Source organism: Papaver somniferum, chromosome 5 (genome assembly GCF_003573695.1).
Source record: "Papaver somniferum cultivar HN1 chromosome 5, ASM357369v1, whole genome shotgun sequence".
In the NCBI taxonomy this organism is placed as follows: Eukaryota; Viridiplantae; Streptophyta; class Magnoliopsida; order Ranunculales; family Papaveraceae; genus Papaver; species Papaver somniferum.
In genome coordinates this window covers 1,138,776-1,164,932 of record NC_039362.1, presented here as the reverse complement: position 1 = coordinate 1,164,932, position 26,157 = coordinate 1,138,776, and the positions used below count along the sequence as shown (strand labels likewise).

The window sequence follows — 26,157 nt, the reverse complement described above, 5'->3', positions numbered from 1 at the left end:
ATCAAATGTACGTATGAGACAGGCGGATTCCAAAACTACGCCCGATGAGGCGGATCGCCAAAGTCCGCTTGTCGCCAGGCGGAGATATTAATCACGCCTCTTCTGGGCGGACACCAGGTTTACGCCTCTCTGGGGCGGATACCAAATTTACGCCCCTCCCATCACAGAGGGTCTGAGGCTGGGGATGTGGAGTCACTGCAGAAGATGCTTGGAAATTCAAATCCTGAAGAACCCAATGAAGGATCATCCATTGCTTCTGATGATTAATGTGTAAGATGCGTCAGATATTCAAATTCAGGGGCATTAGTGGAAGAACAGTGTTAGCTTTAGCTTGATGTCCCTTTAGCGAATCGTCAGCAACATCATCTTAAATTTACTTTTGGTTGTATATACTGATAAGATTTTGGTAAGTCTCTTTGCCCTACCCTATACTCAGTAACATATGCATTTTTGCTGAACAATCAGTGACTATTTTACCGGGAGATTTAATAATAAGAAAAAGAGAAAGATGTAACCAAGGGGTATGTGAAATTTTTGCAGTAGATTTGCAGATTTAATCAAGTAAGCTGATGTTTCTTTTCTTTTTTTATTCTTTTTAAGTTCTCTGCCAATGAATGGCAAACCTATAGCATCTCAGTTTCAGGACTAGGAGTTGCACCACCGCAATATTAACATGGCTAATGTGCTGATGTTAGTTATGAATTGAATCTCCGGACCTACGAAATAGAACCCTGACATTTGTCTCTAAGCTTGTGAGATAAGAACATTCATGAATCAGTTTTGGTCACTAGTTACTAGAATGAAATTGCAAACTCATATCACAGAGCACTCCCACACAGGCGTAAATTTTTTTTACGCCTCATTAGCAGACGTACAATGGTCCTTCCGCCCCATTCAGGCATACTAGAATACTTCCGCCCTTGTGTATGTATACGTGCTAAATAAACGTGTTATCGCCAGGCGTAATTTTATTTTACGTGCGTTGGCACGGTGAGATGATCATCCGCCTGACAAACGTGCGTGATTTAAAACCCCGTCCCACGTGAAACGTAATTTATATTTACGCCCGTCGTCAGGCGGTAATTTAACCTACGCCTGTCTCAAACGTAATTTAAATCTCCGCCCACAAATCAAACGTAACTGAATTATCCGTCCGTCTTCAAACGTAACTAAATTATCCGCTCGATCAAATTTGGTCTTCATCCCGTAGCGTCACAGTACAGAGTAAACTCAAATTTGGTCCCGTTTTTTGGTCTTTGATCTTTGGGTATAGTCGTACGACTGCAGTTGCTCTAAGAGTGCGAAAATGTATGCCGACCAAAGAGCGGTTGACAAAGCTGGGGAAAATATTGCCAGTGCAGCTCAAGCAACGAAAGAGTACGTAGTCGGTGCAGCCCAACCGGAAAAGGAAGAGACCCCTGGATTCCTTGAATCAGCTAAGAACACAGCTAACACAGCTGGGGGACATGTTGCCACTGCAGCTCAAGCAACGAAAGACTATGTAGTCGGTGCAGCCCCGCCGGAAAAGGAAGAGACCCCTGGATTCCTTCAACAGGTAAATAAAATAGGGTCCTATTAATTAACAGTCAACACGCCGCACACAAGTTTAATTAGATAAGTGTATTGCATTCTTGTTGATTGATTTTGAGTTGTTGAGAATGGTGTATAACTTTACATGGTAAAAATAATATGCAGACTGGAACGGCGGTGGTGAACACGGCACAAGGTGCAATGGAGGCTGTGAAGAACACGGAATGAATGATGAAAAGAAATGAAGAAGTAATTGTATTGATTTTGCTAATTTCATTTTTATGATGTTGTAGTAAATGATTCTCCAAGCGTAATGGAAAATGTTTGATTCAGAAAATACCACTGTTCATAACCTCAGCAACTAACCGTGTCATAGTCTGGATATAATCAAAATTCTGACCGGAAACTAAAAAAAGAAAACATATAAAAAACGAAAAACAAATTCTAGTTCTCGACGTCCTCAAGTTGTAATCCTTTGGTCCCTGGTATGTAAAAGTAGATGAAAAAACCCACCACCCAAGAAAAAGAATATAATAAAAAGAGCATATCCGCAGCAGAAAAATATCTCCCCAAGTTGTCCAAAAAGAAACCTTCCCCAAATAGTTTCGTCAGCCAGTACGCCACATTTCCTATCTTTACACAAACAAATCTGTATTTCATTGGATAGAGTTCCGAGTTTATGATCCAAGGAACTGTTCCTATACCCAGCGAATAGGAGATCATTTACATTGCAAGAGCAGCCAATGCTAATAATCCCATACTTGATGCCCTTTCCGAGTGGTGGCTGCCTCGATGCAGTCCTTGTTGTATGAGAGTGGTGGCATGGAGGTGGAAGCTTTTCACTTTCAACGTATGCCTAGTGCTTACAAAATCTTTGACAGGCCTTTGAGGAAATTTTCCAGGCCCAAGCCCAGGTGAAGCGGAATAGTATCTGTTGGAGACTAAATACTAACTAAATTTGTGCCCGTGCTACGCACCGGGCATTTTTTTCTTCTTTCAACCATACTTTTGATTTGGCGTTCGTCCCGCCCCGTGGCATTAATCGGGCCCGTTCTTCATGCACTGAATAGGTGGGAAAAAGATAGGAAATACATGCAAATTTTATTTGTTTTTTCATTTATTTCCGCAGAAAATATGTGGGTTACAGTGAAGAACCTGACCATAATTAAACAACAAACAACGAATACACAAATACCAATTATGAACACGTTGAAAAGGATTGTACATACACAACGTCATCCCGAATTGTGTGAAGGTGGTTCAGCGGTAGGCCTGTAAAGAATTTTTAAGCAGTTTAGGAAGTATTAAATCTAGCTAGCTACACATGTTAAAATACATAAAGAAATTAACCCAGATTGGTAAATCTATGGTTGAATTGGTTTTTAGAATTTTGATTCTAAGCGCATAAGTTTTTGCCATAAATACCTTATATTCATCGGAAAATGGGTCATTTGTCCAAATATTTTTAAATCACGGTTCAAATGGACGAGTAGAAAATAGTTTGGGTGAAATGGCCAAAAATAAAATAATAAGGATGAAACTGGATACATCCTGTGTAAATTAAAAATAAGAAAAATATTTGAAAATGGGCACGATGAAACTGGTTACATCCTGCCTATTTTTATATTTTTGTCCATTTAAACAGTATCAAAATCTAACTGTCCATTTCACCCAAAAATTGTTGATTTTGGTCTTTTTAACCAATTTTGTGTATATTCATAATATGTAGTTGTACGTGTTTTTGTTGATGCTAATTATATTTAATTGCGGATACATACGGCGATAAACTTGGTTCTTGCGGAAAAAGCCGCTCTCCCGGTCTGCTTTCTTTAAAAAGATCTTGCGGAATGTTGGAAACAATAGTTTTCCTACATCATGAACGACATAATAGTCTCCAGATGCGGATGCAAATTAAGTTTCTCTTCACAAAATTTTATAGGGTTGTGTGTATGAACCTTGAAGTAAATTATTACCACAAATGAAAAATCATGAAACCACGAAAAAATTACCACAAATGAGCTTTTTCTTTCTTAAACTCTTCTTAAACTTTTATTCCATCTTTATGAAACATACAAAGAGGGAATTAAAAACTAAAAGAGCAAAAATACAAAGCTAAGCATATTTCACAATCTCTTATAATGTTACACCCAATGTTAACGCGACATTTGATTTTCTAAAGAATCTCAAACATGAAAATCTGCAATCTCAAACATCCATTAGGAAAGATAATAACAGTAGTCGCCTTGTATGCAATCAATCTATTCCGGTCAGTCTCAAGATACTACACTCAATTCTATATATATGTATATAAGATTTTTGTTATTAGGAAAGCTAAAACGTTTAGGTAAAAATCTGACTTTTATTCAATGAGAGATGACCTAGTGGCAATTAGGGGGTAAATAGAAAAACAGTCTGTGAAGAGATCTTCTCCTTCTCAAACTGTAACGAGACAACCATCGTCGAGACTCCCAACAAACAATGACATTTTTCCTCAAGATTAGCCGTATCCATTTGACATGTAAAAAGAATGAGTTTTGTGCCAAGTAAAACAAATTGATCAAGTATTTTTATTACAAAAATTCATTTTCAACGGTACATTGATTTGATTCATCTCATATACTCCAATTACTACTGTTTTTTGTTTTTCCAATTTTTCGTGTAGAATTCATCGTGTTTCTCGCGAAGGCCTTTGTGAGAGCATATTCTATTTTTTAATCTTCAAAGATCATCCTTTCTGATTGGATTTCTAGCCTATTCTATCATTTTCTTGGATAAAAAGCCGATATTACAGTTCAATAGTGCTATTAGTGTTGGGTTCTTTTGCTAGTTAAGTTCAAAAGTATCAATTGTCAAGTTCTGTTAATGAAAAATCAATAGTATTATCAAAATAATCTCTTCGTACTTTCACAGCACAAGCGCGCGTATCATGCTTGGTTAGCGTTTTCTCCACCGTGTATATTAATTTGATCAGTAATACTGTTAGCATTCGAATCAAAAGATGACTCAGATTATAATTAACAATTGTGAATTCTAATAATATGTCAAGAACTCTAAAATAAAAAGATTATGTCAGCTTTCCCCAAATCCGTTTTAGCTTATCCTATAACAAAAATCATATATAACATACTCATTACATGAAGCTAGTATTCTTATCTTCCTATCTTTTTGTCTCATCTCATCTCCCACCAACCCTCACCGAATCACGACAAACCAAGCTTCCCAATGAAACACTGATCTAGTAGTTTATGTGAACTCTATAGACGACAGATGCTAACACGGTTTCCATATTATGGACTGCACGGTCTAGGAATCCACTTGTTTAGGAACTCTTGTATTACACGATCTATACAGAAATTAAGAATAAGCCGTGTATTTAAAACGGATAGGTAGTAGAGAATTAAAGTGTTGTCCACCGATTATTAAGTGTGAAACAAACTACATATATTTATTTATTTTTAACGATTTGGTTTGGCACGGATTCCTCAACGATTTTTTTTTTTTTTTGGCATGTCAACTATTTCCTTTTTTAACATGAATTCCTTTTTAAGAGTTTCCCGTTTTAAGAGTTTCACGTTGTTTTTTTTTTCCTTTTTTATTAAATTTATTAACGGTTTGGACGTGAGTGTAACTAAATAATTCAAGAGTAAATTCTAACATAAGTATTGTCTACCTATCTTTTTTTTCAACACCGTTACTAACGGACAGTTAAGTATTTGATGTATCCAAATTTTAACCAAATTTTAATTATTACAACCAATAGAGTTATGTCAAGTGTCCTCACCATAATTTCTGCATTAGAGAAGGCCTTTCTAGATCAATAGGAAACGAGGGTTTCATCACCGTTTAATGTGAGAGTTTTATTTGTATGGCCTTTAGGAATCCACTTGTTTAAGAGAGCTACGCAACGAGTACAAACAAGAATATCAAATTTTTATTTTTCATGAAAAAATCGGAAGTGATCACCAATTTATGTAAATTTGTTGAAAACTTGATACATAACCATTATGCAGCCACCAAAAAGATGCATAACACATTCTGCAGACGCATAACGACTTATGCAACCATTTGCTCGACTGCATAACAAATTATGCATCTGCATAACAAATTATGCATCTATAACAAGTTATGTAAGCATTGTTTTGGTTGATTTAGTGCGTACATAAAAAAAAATGATGCATAGTGCAGTATGCATCCATATTTACGGATGCATATCAGGTTATGCATCTATTTTCTCGATGCATAAAAGATTGTGCAACAATTTTCTCGATGCATAATGCATTATGCAGCAATATTTTGGATGCATATCAAAGTTATGCATCCATTTTCATCTATGACAAGTTATGTAGCCATTGTTTTGGTTGATTTTAGTGGATACAGAAGAAATTGAAGCATAATGCATTATCCAACCATATTTTTGGATGCATAATGCGTTATGCAGCCATATTTTTGGATACATATCAGGTTATGCAGCTATTTTCTTGATGCATGAAAGATTATGCAGACATTTTCTCGGCCGCATGACATGTTATGCAGTCATAATAATGTGTCATGCATAACTAGCCACCAACTTTACAACTCCCCATCTATATCTCGATAAAAATCAGACTCTTCAATCTCGGACAACAAGCACACGCTCATATCCATTGTTGCAGACATAGAATAAAACAACACAGATTCAAGTCAAATCCTGCCAGCAAACCAAGCTGCCGTTGATAATTCTTCTTCTGTCAAAACCTGATGTGATAAACCCTGTAATGTCGCACCCTAAACCGCCTCCAACAATCCTTGTTCGATACAAGCACTAAACACCACCAATCTGCATCCATTCATCTCATCAAACTGACGACAGCTACACTCTTTCTTAGCTATTTTCAAGGACCCAAACTCTACCCGATGCTGAAAAAAATTGGTACCTAAGTTAGCTCACCCTACTGGCTTCTAATTAACGCCACATTTGCTGCAAACAACCCCTGTACTCATCCCACAAACGCACAGCAAACTAGCAAGGAAATGGTGCGGTCAAGCAGCTGCATCTGGTTATGTTCTTGTTGTTTAGCCTTGACCAAATCTTCCACAGCACTAACCAAATTTGCGAATCACTCTGCACCCTTTTCTTCCTTCTTTTCTCGCTACCAGAACTGTACCAAACCCTCACCATAGACACCATGTATCCTTCGATATCTTGCTGGTTTCAAACCCACGGCAACAGCACACAGCACCCACACAAACATCTGCAGCAGCATTTGTTTCTTCTCCTCTTCTTACACGACCCAGATAATCAGCAATGCCCATAGCAGCAACCATTGTAACAGCTGCGAACTAGGTGGTAATAAGATGGTGGTTCAGCTTTTCTGTCGAACAGTTGATATACGCTACCTGATGGCGTTGTTGTATGTTGAGAAACCATCTCCTTCATCTCTCCAATTCCTGCAATTTCACATTCAACACAACCCAATAACTCCACTTCTTCCAGGAATTATAAACTAGACTCAATCATCATCATTTACTGTCACAATCAACCACAGCAACAACATCTCTTGGACAGAGAAAAGATGGGATGTAAGAAATTCTTCTTTCTTGGCTCTCTTGAGTTAAAATACAACCCAAACTTCTACATCATCTCGAGCTCCCGATTCTTCGAACACAACCACCAAAACCCATTTAGTCAATCAGTCCCGGATCCCCTTTTCTTTGTTGATTTCAGTTTTGCAACTTCACCAAATTCCTTATCTGATCTTCTAAAACTTCATTCACAATCAATTACATCAACAGATCAGATCCTAACTTCTTCCTCTCAAACATTACCTCAACTGTAGATGATTCGAATCACAAACGAACCCTTGAATACACCCAATCCAGTTGACAAACGGACCCAACTTGGTTGCTGCAATTTCTAATCTCAATCGAGATTTTAGACTCCGTCGACAGATAGGAAAGAAAGGTGTAGGGAGATACGAATCTGAGAAGAAGAAGAAAAAAAAAAGACCGAAACATAATTTCAGAAATTACGGGTTTGAGAATGATTTTCTTCCAGAAAATGGGTGCACGTCTGTGTTTTTCTGAGCGTGGGTTTCATAGTGGAAAAGTCTGGGAGAATGGGTTTCCCCGTAGTTTTCACTTTCACATTCAACTTTCATGGTATGCCTGCAAGATCTTTGACGGGCCGTTTGAAGAAATTTTCGCGGCCCAAGCCCAAGTCAGGTGGTAGAGTACATTCACTAATCCTCTCGCTTCCGACTTTCGTCTGAAAACAACATTTTCTTTTTTGAAATCACTGAGATCTCTCAACAAGTACTACCAATTTCTCAAGGAAAAATGGAGAAAAAAACAGGCACAAATCAGTCAATCAGAGGCCAACATCCCAACTCCGTTACGGTTTCCGCATCGTTTTTGTTACATTCAAGCTCTGTTTTAGGATTAGCAATTACATACTGGGTTGCTCAAAATTTCTTCTCTATTAATCTCATCTCTAATCCAACTCAAACCCTAATTTTCCTCTGGGTAATTAAAACTATACCTTTCCATCTTCATTATTCTTTTCTTTTTTTACTGTTCAATTTTACAATTTGATTAACTTAGCTAATTTGTTTCTGTTGGGATTTTAAAGGTTGTTCAAAGTCCAATTCTGATTTTACTATACAGTCTCTTACGACAAGATCCTCAACAATGCTCTGTAAGTTACAAAAGTTAAACTTCTTCTCTTTTTTTTTTTCCTTATCAGAATTATGGATAATTTATTTTGGAATTTATTAGTGGCTTGATTAACAGTATGGGAAGGCAGTTGGGCGAGGAATCATTGGTCTACCCATTGGTATGTTATAAACAATGTTATAATTGCTATTCGATTGTTCAGAAATTCAGTTTGTATTCATGTTTTCATTTTAAAAATGGTCAATCATGGACGAAAGCTGTTTGATTGAAGTGCTAGATAAATATGCTTCAATGAGCTAAATGTGAAATGAAAAGTTTAGGGTAGTCATGAATTGGTAACTGTCTGACTTTAATTGGTAAATGTTATCATCTTTTTTCAATGGGGTATAGCAGAGGCACACGCGCGATGCGATTGTCATTCTTCTTGGCTATTGTAAATGGATATCTCTATGATTCTGCTGTTCGTTATCGTTTTTCACAGGAAGTCCAGCTAGCCCAATGGTTCTAGGGCTCTGACAATTTAAACGTTGTTGTTTTCCTGTTGAGGGAGGATAACATAAAGTTTTGTTAACAGAAAAAGTTGGCACAAAGCTTAAACTCCCATTATAACAATATTACATCCAAATTACTGTATCCTGGTTTATGATATTTTTGTACATTGTCGTTGATTCTATTTTCTGTGCGAAGTTGAGCTAGGTAGATGAGTCTAGACTCCGGTGAACCCCAATCTGCATCTAATACATTAGTAATGATCAAAACATAGCATAATGCCTTATGTAATTCTCGAGTTCCTATTAAGCATTTCCACAGAGAGTTCAAGTTCAAAAAGTACCATTGGGTTAATTCATTAATGACCAAAAAGATCGCGTAACGCTAGGCATTTCTACGGACAATTAGAGTTGAAAGATTTAAATAGTTGAAATAAGCTGACCAAAAACATAGCATAATAAATAAGCAGTCACCTGACTTCCTGCAAGGCATTTCCATAGACAGTTAGAGTTGACATATCCATTATAACTATAGCTTACATTATTTTGTTCCAATATCCTGTCTAAGTGTAAGTGGGAAAAAAGAAGTAAAATACATAGTCCAATATCATGTCGAGTTCTTTAAATTGTTATTATGCGTCTTCAAATACTGTATTTTTCCAACTCCTCGGACTAAATGATTATGAATACCCCCAAATCTAGAGTAAAAACTTATAAAGATGATAGATTTATAGAATTTATTATATGGGTTCCAAAAATGAAGCTGCTATAAGTATCAATGTCGGTGGATTTTATACGAACTCATGGTTGAAGATTTTAAGCCCTTTTGATCTCGAACTCTCTTTTTCGCACCACCACCACCAATGTTCTCAGTTGCTTAAACTGGTTTAGAATCACAATAACTACTGAGAAAAAGAATTTCATTAAGATAAATTGAGATTGCGATATGAAATTTGATCCAGAGAGATGATATATATGGGTGGTTCAACGTGTTGTTTTAAATGCTAAGATATCCTAGGAACGTAAGTAAAATGGAAGGAATAATGTAAGTTGAAGGGTATTCATGTGATCTCAAGTTCCATGTAAAAATCTCTCCGGTCAAAATCGACCTTTACAATATTATAGTGAGATGTTTATGTATGAATTGTTCTTAATGCTTGTACTGTGTTTACGAAGAAAATGTTGAAATAAACTTGCAGGGGCACTGATAATGGCATTTTGCGGTGTTATGTTGGGCGCACCATTTGGTATTCAGTGAGTAACAGATTATTATCGTGGAGTCTAAACTTAGTATTGTACAGGGTCTTTAGTATTCTCCCTTCTTGAGTTAAGCTGTGTGTTTTGCCATTGGGACAGGGATTTAGGAAAGACAGTTAACTGGTCTCTTCTTATGTCATTGTTCAGTGTGAGTACTCAATGCAGTTCCCTTCTTCTGTCCTTTTTGAATTCGATGTTTAATTGTATTCTTAGTTGTGATTTTTTTTTGTGAAGTTTGGATACAAAATTGCCGACTTCTGTTTGGCTTCATTTTTTTAGTTCTTTTTAGACTCTTAGTAAGTTTTTGTGGTAAGAAGTGGACTTTTTTTTGTGTGTGTAGATTGTTCCTACTGCTTGTGTTTTTGGGTCATCATGTAAAGATTGGCTGCGCATATTTGCACATACTCAGTAAGCCTTCTCTCCTATGTTTCCCGTTGCTTCTTTTTTCCCTTCTCTTTTTATCATTGTATTGGTATTGGTGCTGTAGATTTCAAAACCTGGAGTGATTTTAGTTTTGCAGTCTTATTTGCGATTATTATTAAAGATAGAATAATCTAATCTCAGGCCTGGTGGAGTTATTGATATTATCATCTGTGTACCATCTCATGGTGCTCTTCTTGGAGCCTGGTTTGGAGCTTGGCCTATGCCACTTGATTGGGAAAGGCAATGGCAGGTGATGATCACATCTCTTATAATTATCATTTGTCCGTCGGTCAGAAATGTGTTTTTGTTTCTTATAACTACAAAACGTTGTCTCTTCTTTTCGGTAAGCACCTTATTTTCCCCAGCTTAAGGTGTTCCTCTTATGTGTGGGTTAAACTTGTTCCAAGTCCGTCAAACCTGTTGAAGCATTCAAACTTTTATTTTTAACATGATAAAAAGCAATAATTCCTCTGTCCTGGGCAACTTATCAGTTGCGAAAGAAATATAAATGCATAGTTCGTTAGAGTATCTTAAACTCAGTTCCCAAATTTCTTCTTATGCCTTCACTGCAGTTATTTGTTTGCTGAGCAAGTTGTTATTATAAATACTATACTTATTCAATGTCTGGTTCTTTGTTTATGCTTTCAATTTAATCAATTCTCAAACGTTACTTCTTCTTTGTGTAGGAGTGGCCCGTCTGTGTCAGTTATGGAGCCGTAGCTGGCTATTTGATTGGGATTGTGGCTTCTCTAGGGTTTGTTCTTGTGTTTGGCGAAAGAAGAGAACTTGTCAAAGAAGAGTGACCTAACTCATAGCTTAATCAATGTAATCCAATTACTCTTCCAGTTGAATTTCATTTGCCTAATCCAACAGATGGGTATAATCTAGACAAAAATTGGTCCCAGAGTGCAAAGGCAGAAGGAAGCTCAACTGATATTGGCATTTACTCACTGCCTTGAACAAGAAATTAAGAGATAATAACTTTCAGAACCACAACGTGGTATAGTGTTGTACAGATCTTTTATGACTAATTACATATACTTTAATTACACATGTATTCCTTGAAGGAGAATCACTTGTATGGTACAACTTACTGACATTGTGCATAATAAACTTATCTCCCAATTTTGACCAGCATCAAGGACATCCCAGTTTAGATCAGTATCGACGCGTTGATCATACTTGGCTGCATTAAAATCATCGAAGTTGGATTTTTTTTTTAGAGCTTCATCTGATGTTGCTCTTTTCTTCAATAATCAAGTATACTGGTGAATCCATCATCTTCCACTTTAGAACCCTGACTTGATTGTGCCAGTCAAAGTTCTCCTCCTCTTGCTTGCCTCAGAACTAGTACCACTGTCACTACTACTACTACTGCTGCTACTTCTCTTGTATACTATAATATTCTGTTAAACTTCTCTGGTTTGCTCCAGAAGTATGACCGCTACCACTGCGGCGTCTCTTGCCCTTACTGTAAGTCCTTGATTGTACGCTCGATCAATTCCAGTACCCGGTCACCATATTTGGCTAGTTTTGCCCTAAATTCAGTGGAGTTAACGAATGTAAGATTTCACAATAACACCCATAATGATTCCTGTACAAATGCAAACAGGTTTACCTTCCTATGATCTCGAGAAGTTCTTCTCTTGTTTGGGGAATTCTTTCGCTGATACGTTGTAATGTAGGCCTCCTATTGTGGGAGTGAGGGAGTGAGAGAGAGAGAGAGGTATCATGATTTATTGATTTTCATATATCAATTGGGACAAATAATCTAAGGAAATAAAGCCCTTACGAAAATGAACGGGAGGGAGAACATACGTGAATATGTGGTGAGCATTAACACCTTCAGCAGCAGTATCCAAAATATCACTTCGAAGCAACATCAAAGCATCAAAGATCTTGGCAGAAAGAGGCTGCAAAACGAAGACAAACAAGTGTTTTTAATTGATAATGCTCAAGGGCATGGAATTTACTCAGGCATCAAAAGCACAAAGTATAGTAAATGGACTGTAATTTACCTTGTCAGCTTCATTTTCCTGTGGGTTGTTCGTCTTCCCTGAAGAGACAAGTGGATCTTTTGCCACCAGAGGTTTCGCTGTTTTCATGGGCGCCGGGAATCTAAAAGGTATATCAGTGACAACAGAATACATAAGCCTATCATTGCAACTTTATAAGCTGGATTTACCAGGATAAAAGTAAGCCTACTTCTAAAACTTAGTTAGCATTTTTCTGGACTTGCATAGTGTTGAACGTTAATATCTATTCAATATAAGATAAACCTAATACTAAAAGATGGATGCATCTATATCTTACAAACAAAAAGACATTCCATTAATAAAAATCAGTTTCATCAAAGTAAAGCTTCAAAAGCACATACTACAATTTCACAGCTCAACGGATATTTGTAGTGAACACTACAATTTGAACTGATGATGGCGTCCAATAATTACGAAGTGGAGTGGCATGTAGGAATAAGATCCTAAACATGTCTGCATTTGGTGCCCATAGGGCCTCAAAATATGCAGACAGTCTGTCATTCCTTTCTCACATTATAATAAGCAACAACATGGCAAACATCGAATGAAATCCTAACCTCTTCAGTTTTCAGTCTTCAAACTTCAAAATCTATTTTCAATCAACTTTGATGCTGTAATTACTTAGATCAACTAAGGGCTTTCCATAAGCCAAATTTTGCAGGGATGAGCTAAACTTGGGTCAAGCAGCTTTGTTGTTGGATCCCCTCGTGATATGAACATGAATCTGTCTAGGTTGAAAGTGAATGGACTAAGCACTGTCTAATTTATATTTGCCAATTCAATAGATTGGGATTTATTTGCCTACGTAAGTTACTTGTCTCATTTATATTTCTTCTCATTTTAACACGGCAAACATGAAAAATGCATGCTTTACCCTTGCATGAAAGCTTGTGAATATCGACAAAGAAGCATATATAGGCTTCCTAACCCACAAAATCCAAATATCTATCTTAGCACTGCTTTCCTGTCGCACCCCTCTTCTACGGATGGCTACTTAAACAAAGTTCAACTGATATGGGACAGAGAGCTCTTGAAAATAGACTCAAAGTGAACTTATCTATAAAATATCACATATTAAGATGCCCGCAGTCCTTTAGACTCAAAGTGAACTTATCTTTCATTGATAACGAGAAATTAATGAGCAACACATGACGCAAAGCTTGACCTAAGAACAAGCAACTCCGTAAGGAATGAAACAAGCAACCAAGAGAAACAGTTTTCGCACCTTAAAATAATTTTCTTTCCACCATGGCAAAGATTGTAGAACTTGGACTCATTTACCTAAAGACCAGGATAAAGACAGTAAATAGTTAAAGCAAGATTCAGGGACTAACAATTTTGTGTGCAGAAATTGAACTAAAGGACTGCGGTACCTTCAACACTGATGATACGGATCCATAATCACTTCTCTTAACTTTCTCCACAAGAAATTTCTCAGTAACAAGATGATGCAGAATTCGGGATGCTTCGCCCTTTTCAAGGTGTCTCCCAGCTCCATGATGCTTCGCCAAGTCGTATCGATGCTTCTTAACCTGAGTTTTTAATTGCCAGTATCACCAAGGTCAGTTATATGAAGTCAGCAAATTGGAAAATATTTTTATCATATCAACTTACAGTTTGGCTCATGGAACCTCTGAAGAATTCCAGGATATGCGATGATGAATTTTTCTGTCCTGTTGACTTAACTAATTCAACCTGAGCATCAGGAAGAAAAAAATGATTACTTGAACGAGTCCAAGCACTGCAAATGCAAATGCAAATAACTAGAGAATTGATTTTCACCAATTGCTTTGCTACGCCTGTTACATCCTTTTCGATATGAGTTAAAGTCTTGGAACAGTTATCACAAGTATTATTACACGCCATAGGATCAAACTTTTCCCCAAAATGAATAAGTTGTAAGAAACGTCGGCAATCAACATCATTTTCGCAATAGCTAACCTGTTACACATTTAAAAAAAATCACTTCTGTCAATCCTCAATCTAAATCACATAACAAACAAAAAAAAGAAGATTTCTGCGCTACAGACCATTCGCAAAAGATTGTCAATATTCGTCTCCAGTAACTTTGAATTTGTCAAAGAAGTGCGCCTAGATCCAGCTGCAAATGGACCTGGCTCCACGGCTCCATGAGTAAGCATATTCTTGACTCGAATCTGCCCAAATCAGAAAAAGCAGTCTGACAAAAAGGGGAACCCAAAATTTATAAAGATAATAATAGATGGAGTACTTATGTCCCTTGGCCTTTCAAGTAATTGATTGTAAAGAAAATTTTCTGCTAATAAAACGGGAATGTTCTATTTCAGACGCAATACTGTCATTTTGAAGGTGAACAAACAAGATATATGAGTAATTTGACAGGAATAAAAGTCACAAGTTATAACTACTATTATAATTGAATGGGAGGATACATATCCGAGATGCTTACGTAATCAGTGTAGCTGTAATATAATACACACGAACCGGTGACCATCTCTACCAGCACGGACGCACCCTTATAAGTGGAGAAGTATAGTAAGCCAACTATTACTTAAAATTATAGCTTGTGTATTATTATAACTACTAGTGAAAACTACCACCAACCGCATACTATAAGCGAATCACTGAAGTCTGTCCAAGTCAATTTTCAGGTTTGCGTTTAAAATATGACCTGATGGTAACCTTCGATTGATTTTGGAAGTGAATGATGGATGACAAAGCGGACATCAGGTTTGTTAATACCTGCAACATGTATAGGTCAAAATACGAAATATATATCTATACGAGCTATGGCAGAGTAAATTAGGAGAAAAATCAATTTTACCCATTCCGAATGCTATTGTTGCACATATTATATTGATCTTATCTTCACTCCAGTGCTTTTGAACAAATGCTCGTTGGTCAGGGTCCATGCTACCATGGTAAAACGATGCTTTGTGACCACACTCCTGAACATCAAAACAACCTTTAACTGTAAAATCAAACCTAATGAGCAATTTTTTCGATACCAAACTTTTGGATCCACATTAAAGCAGTTTTCACTGGTGGAACTAGACTGCCATTCAAGGTAATGACACTAATAAATTAGGTAAGTCTGCCTGATTATGAAATATGATATGAGAATGGTTACAACTTCTTGTACAGATGCGGTTAAGAACGCACATTTTCTTCATCCACCTCAAAACTTTCTCAGTGTAGGAGATTCTGTACCTCAATTCCCTTCTATTCATTCTATTATTTCTATTATGAATAGAGCAAACATGACAGAATCTAGAAAGTACAATGGTGCACAAGCAGGAGACGTGGAAAGCGTAGTTGTGATGGATCAATGACCATGTCAGGCATGCTTATAACTTCATTTAGGAGGATTGCATGTGTAGAACAGGATAGCCAGTGTTATGTCAGTGTCCCAGATAGAATAGTAAATAAGGATCCAACCATGTGCCACACACACTGACATTTCCTAAAACAATTCTCAAGGAATGACTTTGTTAGAAGAACTGATTTCAACAGATGAATCACATCCAAAGTTCAAAACAGGGTAAACCGTGTTCTCCTCTTTCCACCCAGTTCAAATCTATCAATGTGGTGTTTGGACATTAATTCAAAATAAACTAGATGACATTAAAAAGTAACAATTGGATACTGCCCACTGCCAGCACTAGGTTGAAGAGTTTGGCTTATAAACAATCCAAGCCTTCAGTGTCATCCAAACTCTCAGACAAAAAAGAGAAAGAGAGAGAGAGAGACAAACCTGCAACTTCTCCGCAACTTTCTCACAGTCCATTCTGGAAAGACAATATATAATGCCGCATTCATCAAGATGGTTGTCTCTAATGAATTTGTCGATGTCCTCCATACAGTTATTTGTCTTGGGAACCGTGGAGTACCTGCAAGTCGCCATTCGTGAGGCTTGTCAAATATAGAGTAAAAATATTGCAAAGGGGAAATGAGATCTCCACTCATATTTTACATGCCGTGGACACCTCAGTGAAAACATACGCTTGCTATCCACTCTATTATTAGCTTAAACCAGCTACGGAAAGCATGGGATGATCCTTGAATTGTCATAGATTATGTCTCAGAATACAGATCAAGATCCGCTATCTAGGTTCTACAGGCAAGTGTAAACAGCATGTAAATGAATTAAGAACAAAAAAGAAAAAAGAAAACTGGGTGCAAGTTGTTTTCCATCTCTAAAAATGTAAATGTACATATATCTCAAAAAATGACAAGAATTCCCCTGTGTGCATGTCTATACTACAAAATACAAATGCATTATAGGAAACAAATCGAGCGTACACAGATATGCACAAAGCAACCATTACAGTATGAAAATGAAAAGACTTTTTAGTCGAACCTGATAGTCCGGTCTAAAGTCATGCCCCCATTGGCTAACACAATGAGCTTCATCCACAACTATCCTCGAAAGAGATTGACGTGCATGCAAATTTTCCAATTATCTCAACAAAACATCACTCCTGCACTCAAATCAGTTCATGTGAACATTAAGGACAGTACTAAATTCCAAGGTATCTCATCACAGAAAAGGTTCCCCCAAGCCTCATTAACTCTTTTTAATATTTATAGAATAGTGCAGCTCATTTAGTAATCATACAAAAGCAATTTTGTACTTTCTCTAATTTAGGGTAAGGTAACAAATGGCTTATTAAGTAACCAATGCCTCAAAATCTCAATGGAAGCAGAACTGGTTTACTGAGGGTTCTGTTACGTACTTAGATGAAAGCAAGGTGAACATAAAATAAACAGGAAATGCGGCCATTAACTAATCAGCACATTCATATATATCTAAAATTAGAGTGAGAAAGCACTCACTTAGCAACTTTCTCAGGAGTGACATATAATAACTTGTATTTACAGCAACTAGAGCTCAGTTCTCTAAATATCTCTTGCTGTTCAGTCCAGTCCATATTGGCACTCAAATGAGCAGCAGGGATATTGGCCTAATTCAAGCAATTCAGATGAATTGTTAAACTAAAATCTGATAGGAGAAAGAGAAGTCAAAACCATTAATTAATAGAAAGTAACATAAATATACAGTACCTGATGCAAATGCATAATTTGATCTTGAATGAGAGAGACAAGAGGTGAAATGACCAAGGTTACACCCTCACATATAAGAGCAGGAAGCTGTGGAGAACACCATGGAGTTTAAGAAAGGAACTAATTGGGTTAATAAAATACACGATATAACTTGATATGCATTTTCTGCTTCCGTCAGATTTTTCGAGACCGCCAAAGAATGAGCATTCAGTGTTGTTGCTTATGTTGAATGACACCCAATAACTCTTTATGGCGAAAGAGAAGAGTGGAGAGCAAAAAACTGAAAATGACATCCTAAAGAATCATAATCACTAGTTTTTATGCAGTGTGCGCCTTTAACAGTTTAGTTTCATCCAAGAGAAGACTAAGGCCACTAGCAAACCCTATTAACCTAGTGAAAACTGAGATAAAATTGTTACCCACTTTCTTTATGGAACATGTCTCAGGTTACACCAGACTCCAGGACAATGTGATATAATTCTTTATTATGAATGGTCATTGATTTATGCACAGGCATAGAAGCTCATAGTTATTTTCCTACCTGGCATGTCAAACTCTTTCCGCCTCCAGTTGGCATCAAAACAAAAACATCACAGCCACTCATTGTAGCATTAATCACCTCCCTCTGATTGAGGCGAAACGAACGATTCCCAAATACTTTCCAGTTATTGGCCTGAAGCAATGCACTAAAATTCAGAAGAAGTTGTAAGACACTTGTATAATACTAATTGTCAGAAGAGATGTATCTTAGATATATGACTACAGACAAACAGAACTGCATGCACTCTTCAAGTACTAGCTTCCCATGGGGATTGCGAACATTGTTACCCGCTACAGTTAGACTTACACGAACTTATTATGAGGATATTAATATGTTGCCAAAACAATCTTATAACTTTCAGACTGTTTCCATTAGGATGGACATCTGTTGATACAATAAGTCGATGATCTGTTGCTCTTGAAAGATGCTTCAAAAGAAAAACAATAGATAAGCACCACCGATACTTATGAGTATCTATATACCTTACTCACTGGAATTTGAATATACCTTTTGGTGGGATTCGTGGAGATAACGTGCATACATATAGGCATACCATTAGATTCACTTATGTAGTTTAGAAACGAACCTCCAGCTCTTCAGTCCATGGAAAGTTACTACTACTCCAACATCCCTTGTCATTCGATCCGTCGACATATTTAACATCAATGATCTTTTGAGTAAAGGCTTCCCTTTCCAGAGAGCCTGGTGTGACAGCTACCCACAGAAGATAATGACAATGATGAGGTCGCCCCACTAATACAGTAGTTAAAATCGGTATGCATATGGACTGGAGCATCAAATCTCAGTTAAGTCTCAGAGTAGGATAGAAGATGTAGTTGAGAAACGAACCAGTCATCATTGCGTTCTACCATTTGAAGGCGAAGATCAACCGAAGCTTTTGGATAACTTCATCAACAAAAGGTAAGTGAAGACTGAATTCTACCTATTTATCAAGTTATATTCACTTTTCTATCTTTGAGACGTTATCGCGTAACTATTAGACTATCATGCATATACAAGAATTTCGAGTCAAGTTAAGGGACTTCTCGAAATATAATGACTAAGCTTAATGAATATTTTTTCATAATTGATGAATACCGGTTAAAGAGAATTTATTGTTCACAATCAAAATCTTGATTCAAGTTTTATGATTCAAAAATAGCCTGGAACAATGATATATGTCATTGATATTATTAGGAAATGTTTTGAATCGATTTAGAGAGAAATATTGAACTCTATAGATTCAGATATATAAGATAGTGTTATCAGTCTTACAAACTGGGAAAACTATTATAAGTATGAAGTCGTATTACATGTACTCATACACGTAGCAGAGTAGCTATATGTCGACAATCAAGATTTTTGGTACACATATCCTTATGCACATCCTATAAAAATCCGTTAACTCGTGAACCAAATCAGTACGCATACCCGTATGCAAACTTAAAAGGAACTATGGTCTCGGAACCGGTTTGGTATCCATACCGGTACACGCACCAGAAAAGTTTTGTGTTCAGGAACTCGATTTGTGCATGTATCCATACCGGTACGTATACCAAAGTAGTTCTATGGACTCCGGAGCCGGTTATAGTCTTAAGGTACACATACCAAAATATTTACGCGAACTCCGGAACTTGTTTGTGCTTAATAGTATACAAATCGGTACACATACTGTGACTGGACTGACTCACGAACGACTATGGTATTTGTACCTTGTATATCTACTAACCATGTCGATTATTTTCAAATGCAATAAAATTATTTCTACGAGATAATTAGCATTTGATCAAATCTCTAAAAACAATATAGACTTGTTTGATCACATGATTGTGACTCAAGGTTAAAGTCTTTAGTATTCATGAGAATAAGTATTTAGCTTATAAGTTCAAATCCGCTAGTTTATGGCTAACCACCTTGAACATAGTTTACGGTTTCACCTAACCAGAGTGTGTATCTTATTTATGTAAATCCGATTCAAAGATTCATCTAACGGTGCATATTGATTGCTTGGTTCCAAAGCTATCTTAGCTTAAACCTAAAGCAACCTACACTTTGAATGTCTATAAAAAGGGAACTTCAAGCAACTAGGATTTTTAAATCCCGACACCACTTTGGTGTGTCATAATTGTAACTAGAGTCGTCATCTCCTAACCCTTTTAGGATTTAGCGACTACAAAGAATTCATTGGGATTCGTGAAGCCAGGTCCAGTTGTTTTCTCTCGATAACTCGAGTATCCTGATCTTGATCACATCATTCATCATTGCGTTCTACCATTTGAAGGAGAAGATAAACCAAAGCTTTTGGAGAACTTCATCAACAAAGGTAAGTGAAGACTGAACCACATATATCTCAAGTTATATTCACTTTTCTATCATTTGAGAAGTTAGAGTATGATCTTGAAACGTGTGAGTTGTGTGCTGCAAACATGCTTGTAAGCGTGTGGAGTGTCTGTTGTAAAGTAAATGACAGTTACAGGTCGTTGTGTACGTTATCACCAGTTCAAGTGGTTAACAGTTTTTCAAATATCTTATAAAACACACGAACTGTGTGTTAGAGTCTGTAATGAAAACTGAGAAGATTTTTATCAATACAATTCAGAGAGAGTGTCCCACGATCTCACCTCTTTCAACATGGTGTCAGATACCGTTTCGAAACCCTAAAATCAAATTCAAATTTCTTCTTTAATCTTGATCTTCTTCATATTACAATGTCAGATCCGAATAAACATATACCTTTAACCTTCAAAACACCATCAAAATGATCAAATACCAATTAGTCTATGTGGAAATCTCAAATCTCTCTACTCCTACGTAGTTACGATCTCTTTAGTTGTTTGTTGATGAATCATTTCAATGTCCAACAAAGTATTATCCTCGTAGTTCAGAAGATGGAGCTAAAATTATCAACGATGCAAACTTTGTTGATTCTGATCAAAATAATGATTTTGTTCGCAATCCTGCATATATTTACTGGGTAAATCAAGATCAAGCTATTTTGTCTTGGTTATTTTCAGCTTGCACTGAAGAAATACACTCTCAGGTGGTTGGTTGCACTTTCTCTCATAAAGTTTGGTCTAGACTAGAGCATAATTATAATTCTACAACCAAATCGAGATTGATGTAATTTAAATCAGATCTAATTACACAGAAGAAAAGTTCTGATTCAATGTTAGTCTATTTCAACAAAGCTAGAGAAATCTCTCATCAACTAGCGCAAATCAATAGACCTATCACTGATGAGGATCAGTTTTTTCACATTCTTCAAGGATTACCTTCAGAGTTCAATGCTTTCAAGAGATCGATTTGTACGCAACAACTTAAGAATGAAAATGTCATCACTTCATCTGAATTGCTTGGCTTACTTCTTTCGGAGGAAACTAGGATGAATTCTGATCTTAATGTTGATCTCTCGGCGGCGTCTGCAAATGTATCTCAACAACATCAGGTTAATTCTTCTCCTGCTTATGGTAATCAATTTAAAAATACTCATAATCATAATGCTAATTACTAAAATCAGTCAGATGACAATCCACATAGCTATGTTCCTGCACAAAATCAATGGAATTCATATCCCTCTAGAGGAACATTCAATAGATCATGAGGTTTTATAGGTAATCGTGGTGGTAGATTTAGAGGAGGTTTTCATAGTGGAAGAATGTCTAATGGTGTTGGTAGATTTGGTCCACCGGCTGCTCCAAATAATTCTTATCCACCAGCTATAAGATATAATCCTGCTACTGATTGTCAGATATGCAAGAAAGCTGGACATTTAGCTAATACTTTTCACGACATATATGCACCATCTGATAACTATATGGCTCAAGACTACAATGCTTATTATGATTATTTTGGTGACGACTATGAAGAATTCTGGTGTCCAGAACTTGAGGATTTTTCAGTGTATAATAAAGATCCTTATGCTTCACATTCTGGTGTTTCTACTTCTCAGTCAAGTTGGATTCCATATTCAAGAGCTACACATCACCTTACTTCTTATATGTCTAATCTCAATTTATACTCTAAGTACCAGGGAAATGATCAAGTGCGTGGGGGAAATGAATCAGGTTTGCATATAACTCATATTGTCTCATCCAATTTTCAAAATGGATCTATAAAGTTTGTTATGTCTAATGTTCTTCATGTTCCTTCCATTACTAAAAATTTAATATCAATGCATCAATTTACCAAAGAAAATAACCGTTTCTTTGAATTTTATCCTGATGAATTCTTTATGAAGGACATTGTTACTCACAAGGTTAACCTTCATGGACCTGTTAAGGATGGACTCTATCATCTGGAATTCACAGCAGCTCAACTTAAACAAGCTTTTGCATCAAGCACCTGAAAAAGCGGGGGTTTAACAACACCACCCAATATTTCGCTTAGCAATCTATATGGACTAACTCCGAAATACTTTCTAGAGAATCAACTAGACAGTCAGACTCAATCTAGGTAAAACTATCTCAAGGAGTTAATATCTCTCTCTTGTTTTGATTTACTCGAGCTAATAGAAATCAGCGAGTCTTTAATCAAGCACAAGGGATAACTTGGATGGTACCAAAGACCAATATCCAAGGATCAATCAATTTAAATCAACAACCAAAGGTTGGATATTTTAATTGATGATCTACAACGCACAACCTGTATTATTTCAATTATAAAGATAAACAATATAATGCGGAAATAGAAATAACAAAAACACCAGAATTTTGTTAACGAGGAAACCGCAAATGCAGAAAAACCCCGGGACCTAGTCCAGATTGAACACACACTGTATTAAGCTGCTACAGACACTAGCCTACTCCAAGCTAACTTCGGACTGGAATGTAGTTGAACCCCAATCAGTCTCCCACTGATCCAAGGTATAGTTGTACTCCCTACGCCTCTGATCCCAGCAGGATACTGCACACTTGATTCCCTTAGCTAATCTCACCCACAACTAAGATTTGCTACGGCCCAAATCGCAGGCTTTGACAATAAAAAAATATGTCTCCCACAGACAAGTCTATCAAAGGATCAATCTGTCTCCCACATATAAACCCTAAAGGTTTTGTTTCGTATTTTGATAATAATCAAGGTGACCAGGAACCAATCGATAATCCGGTCTTATATTCCCAAAGAACAACCAAGAGTTATCAATCACCTCACAACAATCTTAATCGTATGGTAGCGAAACAAGATATTGCAGAATCACAAACAATGAGATGAAGATGTTTGTGATTACTTTTTATATCTTGCCTATCGGAGATATCAATCTCAAATCAATCTGATTGTACTCGTATGATAGAAGATGCAAGATCAGATCACACAACTACGATGAAAGTAGTATCGGTCTGGCTTCACAATCCCAATGAAGTCTTGAAGTCGTTAACCTAGTTTTAGAAGAAAAAACCAAAGGTTAAAGGAGAATCGACTCTAGCACGCAAACTAGTATCACACGTAAGGTGTGGGGATTAGTTTTTCACAATACTAGATGTCTTCTTTATATAGTCTTTCAAATCAGGGTTTGCAATCAATGTTAGCTTAGTAACAAAGCATTCAATATTCACCGTTAGATAAAAACCTGATTTAGATTCAAGCTAATATTTCTCAACCGTTAGATCGAAAACCTAGCTTGTTATACACACTTGACAATGCACGCTTCTAGGTTTGTTAACCGTACCCAGACGTATGCACTTGTTGGTTCAACAACAGTTAACCAAATGGTTAGTCATATGAGCATTTCATATCAACCATGTTCTTCTTCACCATAACTAGTTCAAATGACTTCAAGATGAACTAGTTAGAGAGTTGTTCAATTGCAAGGAAATCTCATGTACTACACAAGACACAATTAAAGCAAAGATGATTTGATTCACTTGAATCGGTTCATGAACTTTTATATCCACGGTTTGAAAACTGCATTCCTTGGTCTTTTTAAGTTTAAGTTCAGAAATCATCTTTAGATATATAACCTTCTCAAGTTCGCAGACTAGGTTCGCGGACTTAAGTTACCGGGCAGAGTTTACAAACTCTAGCAGAAATTCTCGGTATGAGAACTTCGCCGGTTCACGGACTGGGTACGCTGACTAAGTTCGCGGACTTAGATTCACGCAAGTAGTTTGTCAACTCCAGCAGAAATTCTCGGGATTGAGAACTTCGGCAGTTCGCGGACTTGGCTCACGCTATTCTTCCAGTTCTCTTGATCAACAAAGTTCGCAAACTTTGGTTCAAGGAATATGACTTATACATAAATGTGTTTCCACAACAATGCTTATGTCCACCATTGGTTATGTAATCTAAACTCTCATTTCAATCATTGAAACATTATTAGAGGACGTTATACAGTTGTTACACCATTTCTCGTCAAATCAATTTTCAAGATGATTGAAACATATTATGACTTTCGTCACATGGTAAAGATAAACTTGATCGAAGCGAAAAGCTTACCAACACATATTTCGAGATATAGATAGGCGAGGTATACTCGACTCGAAATACCAAATGTGTATGATCCAAGTTTATATATATGGCATACGACTTCTTGTCTCAAAGAGTAGGAGATAGAATAGATAGACGTTTGAGTAACAGATAAGTTCAAGTCTTCACATACCTTTTTGTTGAGAAGTTCCACCGGTTCCTGAGTAGTTCTTCTACTTGTATGATGAATCGCCATGAATTCCTTGAGCTAAACTACACTTTCTATCCTAGTCCGAGACTTAGCTATAATAGACTAGAAATCAAGACTTATAGTTTTTATCACTAACATTGACAAACATGCTTGAGATAGCAACGCAGGCGAGTTCGACCGAGCAATGCTCTAACAACACCTCTACTATCTCTAGCTGGCACAACAAATTGGGTCATCCTGCATATCAAACATTGAAACATCTATTGGATTTTGTTGATGAGGTTATTCACAATCATTTGTCTACTACTATTTGTCATGATTGTCAGTTAGCTAAAAGCCACTATTTACCCTACTCTACAATGTCCAATACCAAAAATCATGGTCCTTTAGACCTTATTCACACTGATGTATGGGTATCTCCTTTATGTTCAATAAATGGTTATAAATATTATGTGTCATTCATAGACTCCTTCAGTATATTTACTTAGCTATATCCCCTGGCATACAAGTCTGAAGTTCTTGCTACATTTATCAAGTTTAAAGCTCATGTGGAAAATTTATTGTCAAGGATAATAAAATTTGTTCAGTTAGACTGGGGAGGTGAATATAGAAACATGTCAACTTATTTGGACTCATGTGGAATATGTCACAGAGTGTCATGTCCTCATGCTCATGCTAAAAATGGAACAACTGAAAGGAAACACAGGCACATAGTAGAAACTGGTTTAGCTCTATTGTCTCATGCCTCTTTGCCATTATCATATTGGTCATATGCATTTGAAACTGCTAACTTTCTTCTCAACAAACTACCAACTTCAATTCTACACAATGTCTCTCCTTTATAATGTTTGCTTCATCTACAACCTGATTATAAATTATTAAAAACATTTGGGTGTGCTTGTTACCCATGCCTCAGACCCTTCAATAATCATAAACTACAACCAAGGTCTGTTAAGTGTATCTTCTTGGGTTACAGTTATTTGCACAAAGGTTATAAATGCTTAAATTTACAGACAAATAAGATAATCATTTCTAGAGATGTTGTTTTTGAAGAGACTGAATTTCCTTATGCAAATCTGGTTACACCTCAATATTCAACTTCTGCAACTTTATCAAGTGTATCAATTGTGTAATCACAAGATGTTGCTCATGTACAATAACTGACGGTTACAGGTCGTTGTTTACGTTAGTCACCGGTTCAGGTGGTTAACAGTTTTTCAAATATCTTATAAAACACACGAACTGTGTGTGAGGGTCTGTAATGAAAACTGAGAATATTTTTATCAATACAATTCAGAGAGAGTGTCCAACGATCTCATCTCTTTCCATAGTTGACGAATTTCTCGAAATATGATGACTAAGCTTAATGAACATTTGTTCATATTTGATAAATTTCGGTTGAGGACGATTTATTGTTCGGAATCAAAATCATGATTCAAAATTATCAATCGGAAATAGCCTGGAACAATGATATGTGTCATTGATGTTATTCAGAAATATTTCGAATCAATTTAGAGAGAAATACATAACTACTATTGATTCAGATACAAGACAGTGGTATCAGTTTTACTGTAAAAA

At 36.6% G+C, this 26,157-nt stretch overlaps 2 protein-coding genes and 1 pseudogene across 2 annotated transcripts; 2 read left to right on the top strand and 1 right to left on the bottom strand.

The window, feature by feature from the left end:
• Window positions 1-1,296: 1,296 nt before the first annotated feature.
• Window positions 1,297-1,758, top strand: LOC113277161. Its single transcript, XM_026526322.1, has 2 exons — window positions 1,297-1,555; window positions 1,696-1,758. Exons 1-2 carry the CDS (start codon window positions 1,307-1,309, stop codon window positions 1,756-1,758), a joined length of 312 nt encoding a protein of 103 aa, XP_026382107.1. The 5' UTR covers window positions 1,297-1,306.
• Window positions 1,759-7,787: 6,029 nt separating this feature from the next.
• LOC113280852 (uncharacterized protein C1450.15-like) lies at window positions 7,788-11,513 on the top strand. The gene is made up of 8 exons (XM_026529428.1): window positions 7,788-8,031; window positions 8,138-8,203; window positions 8,299-8,341; window positions 9,869-9,923; window positions 10,026-10,074; window positions 10,267-10,334; window positions 10,491-10,599; window positions 11,036-11,513. The coding sequence occupies exons 1-8, from the start codon at window positions 7,846-7,848 to the stop codon at window positions 11,150-11,152; spliced, it is 693 nt and encodes a 230-aa protein (XP_026385213.1). The 5' UTR covers window positions 7,788-7,845; the 3' UTR covers window positions 11,153-11,513.
• Window positions 11,514-11,817: 304 nt separating this feature from the next.
• Window positions 11,818-26,157, bottom strand: part of LOC113277160 — a 34,641-nt pseudogene continuing 20,301 nt past the window's right edge.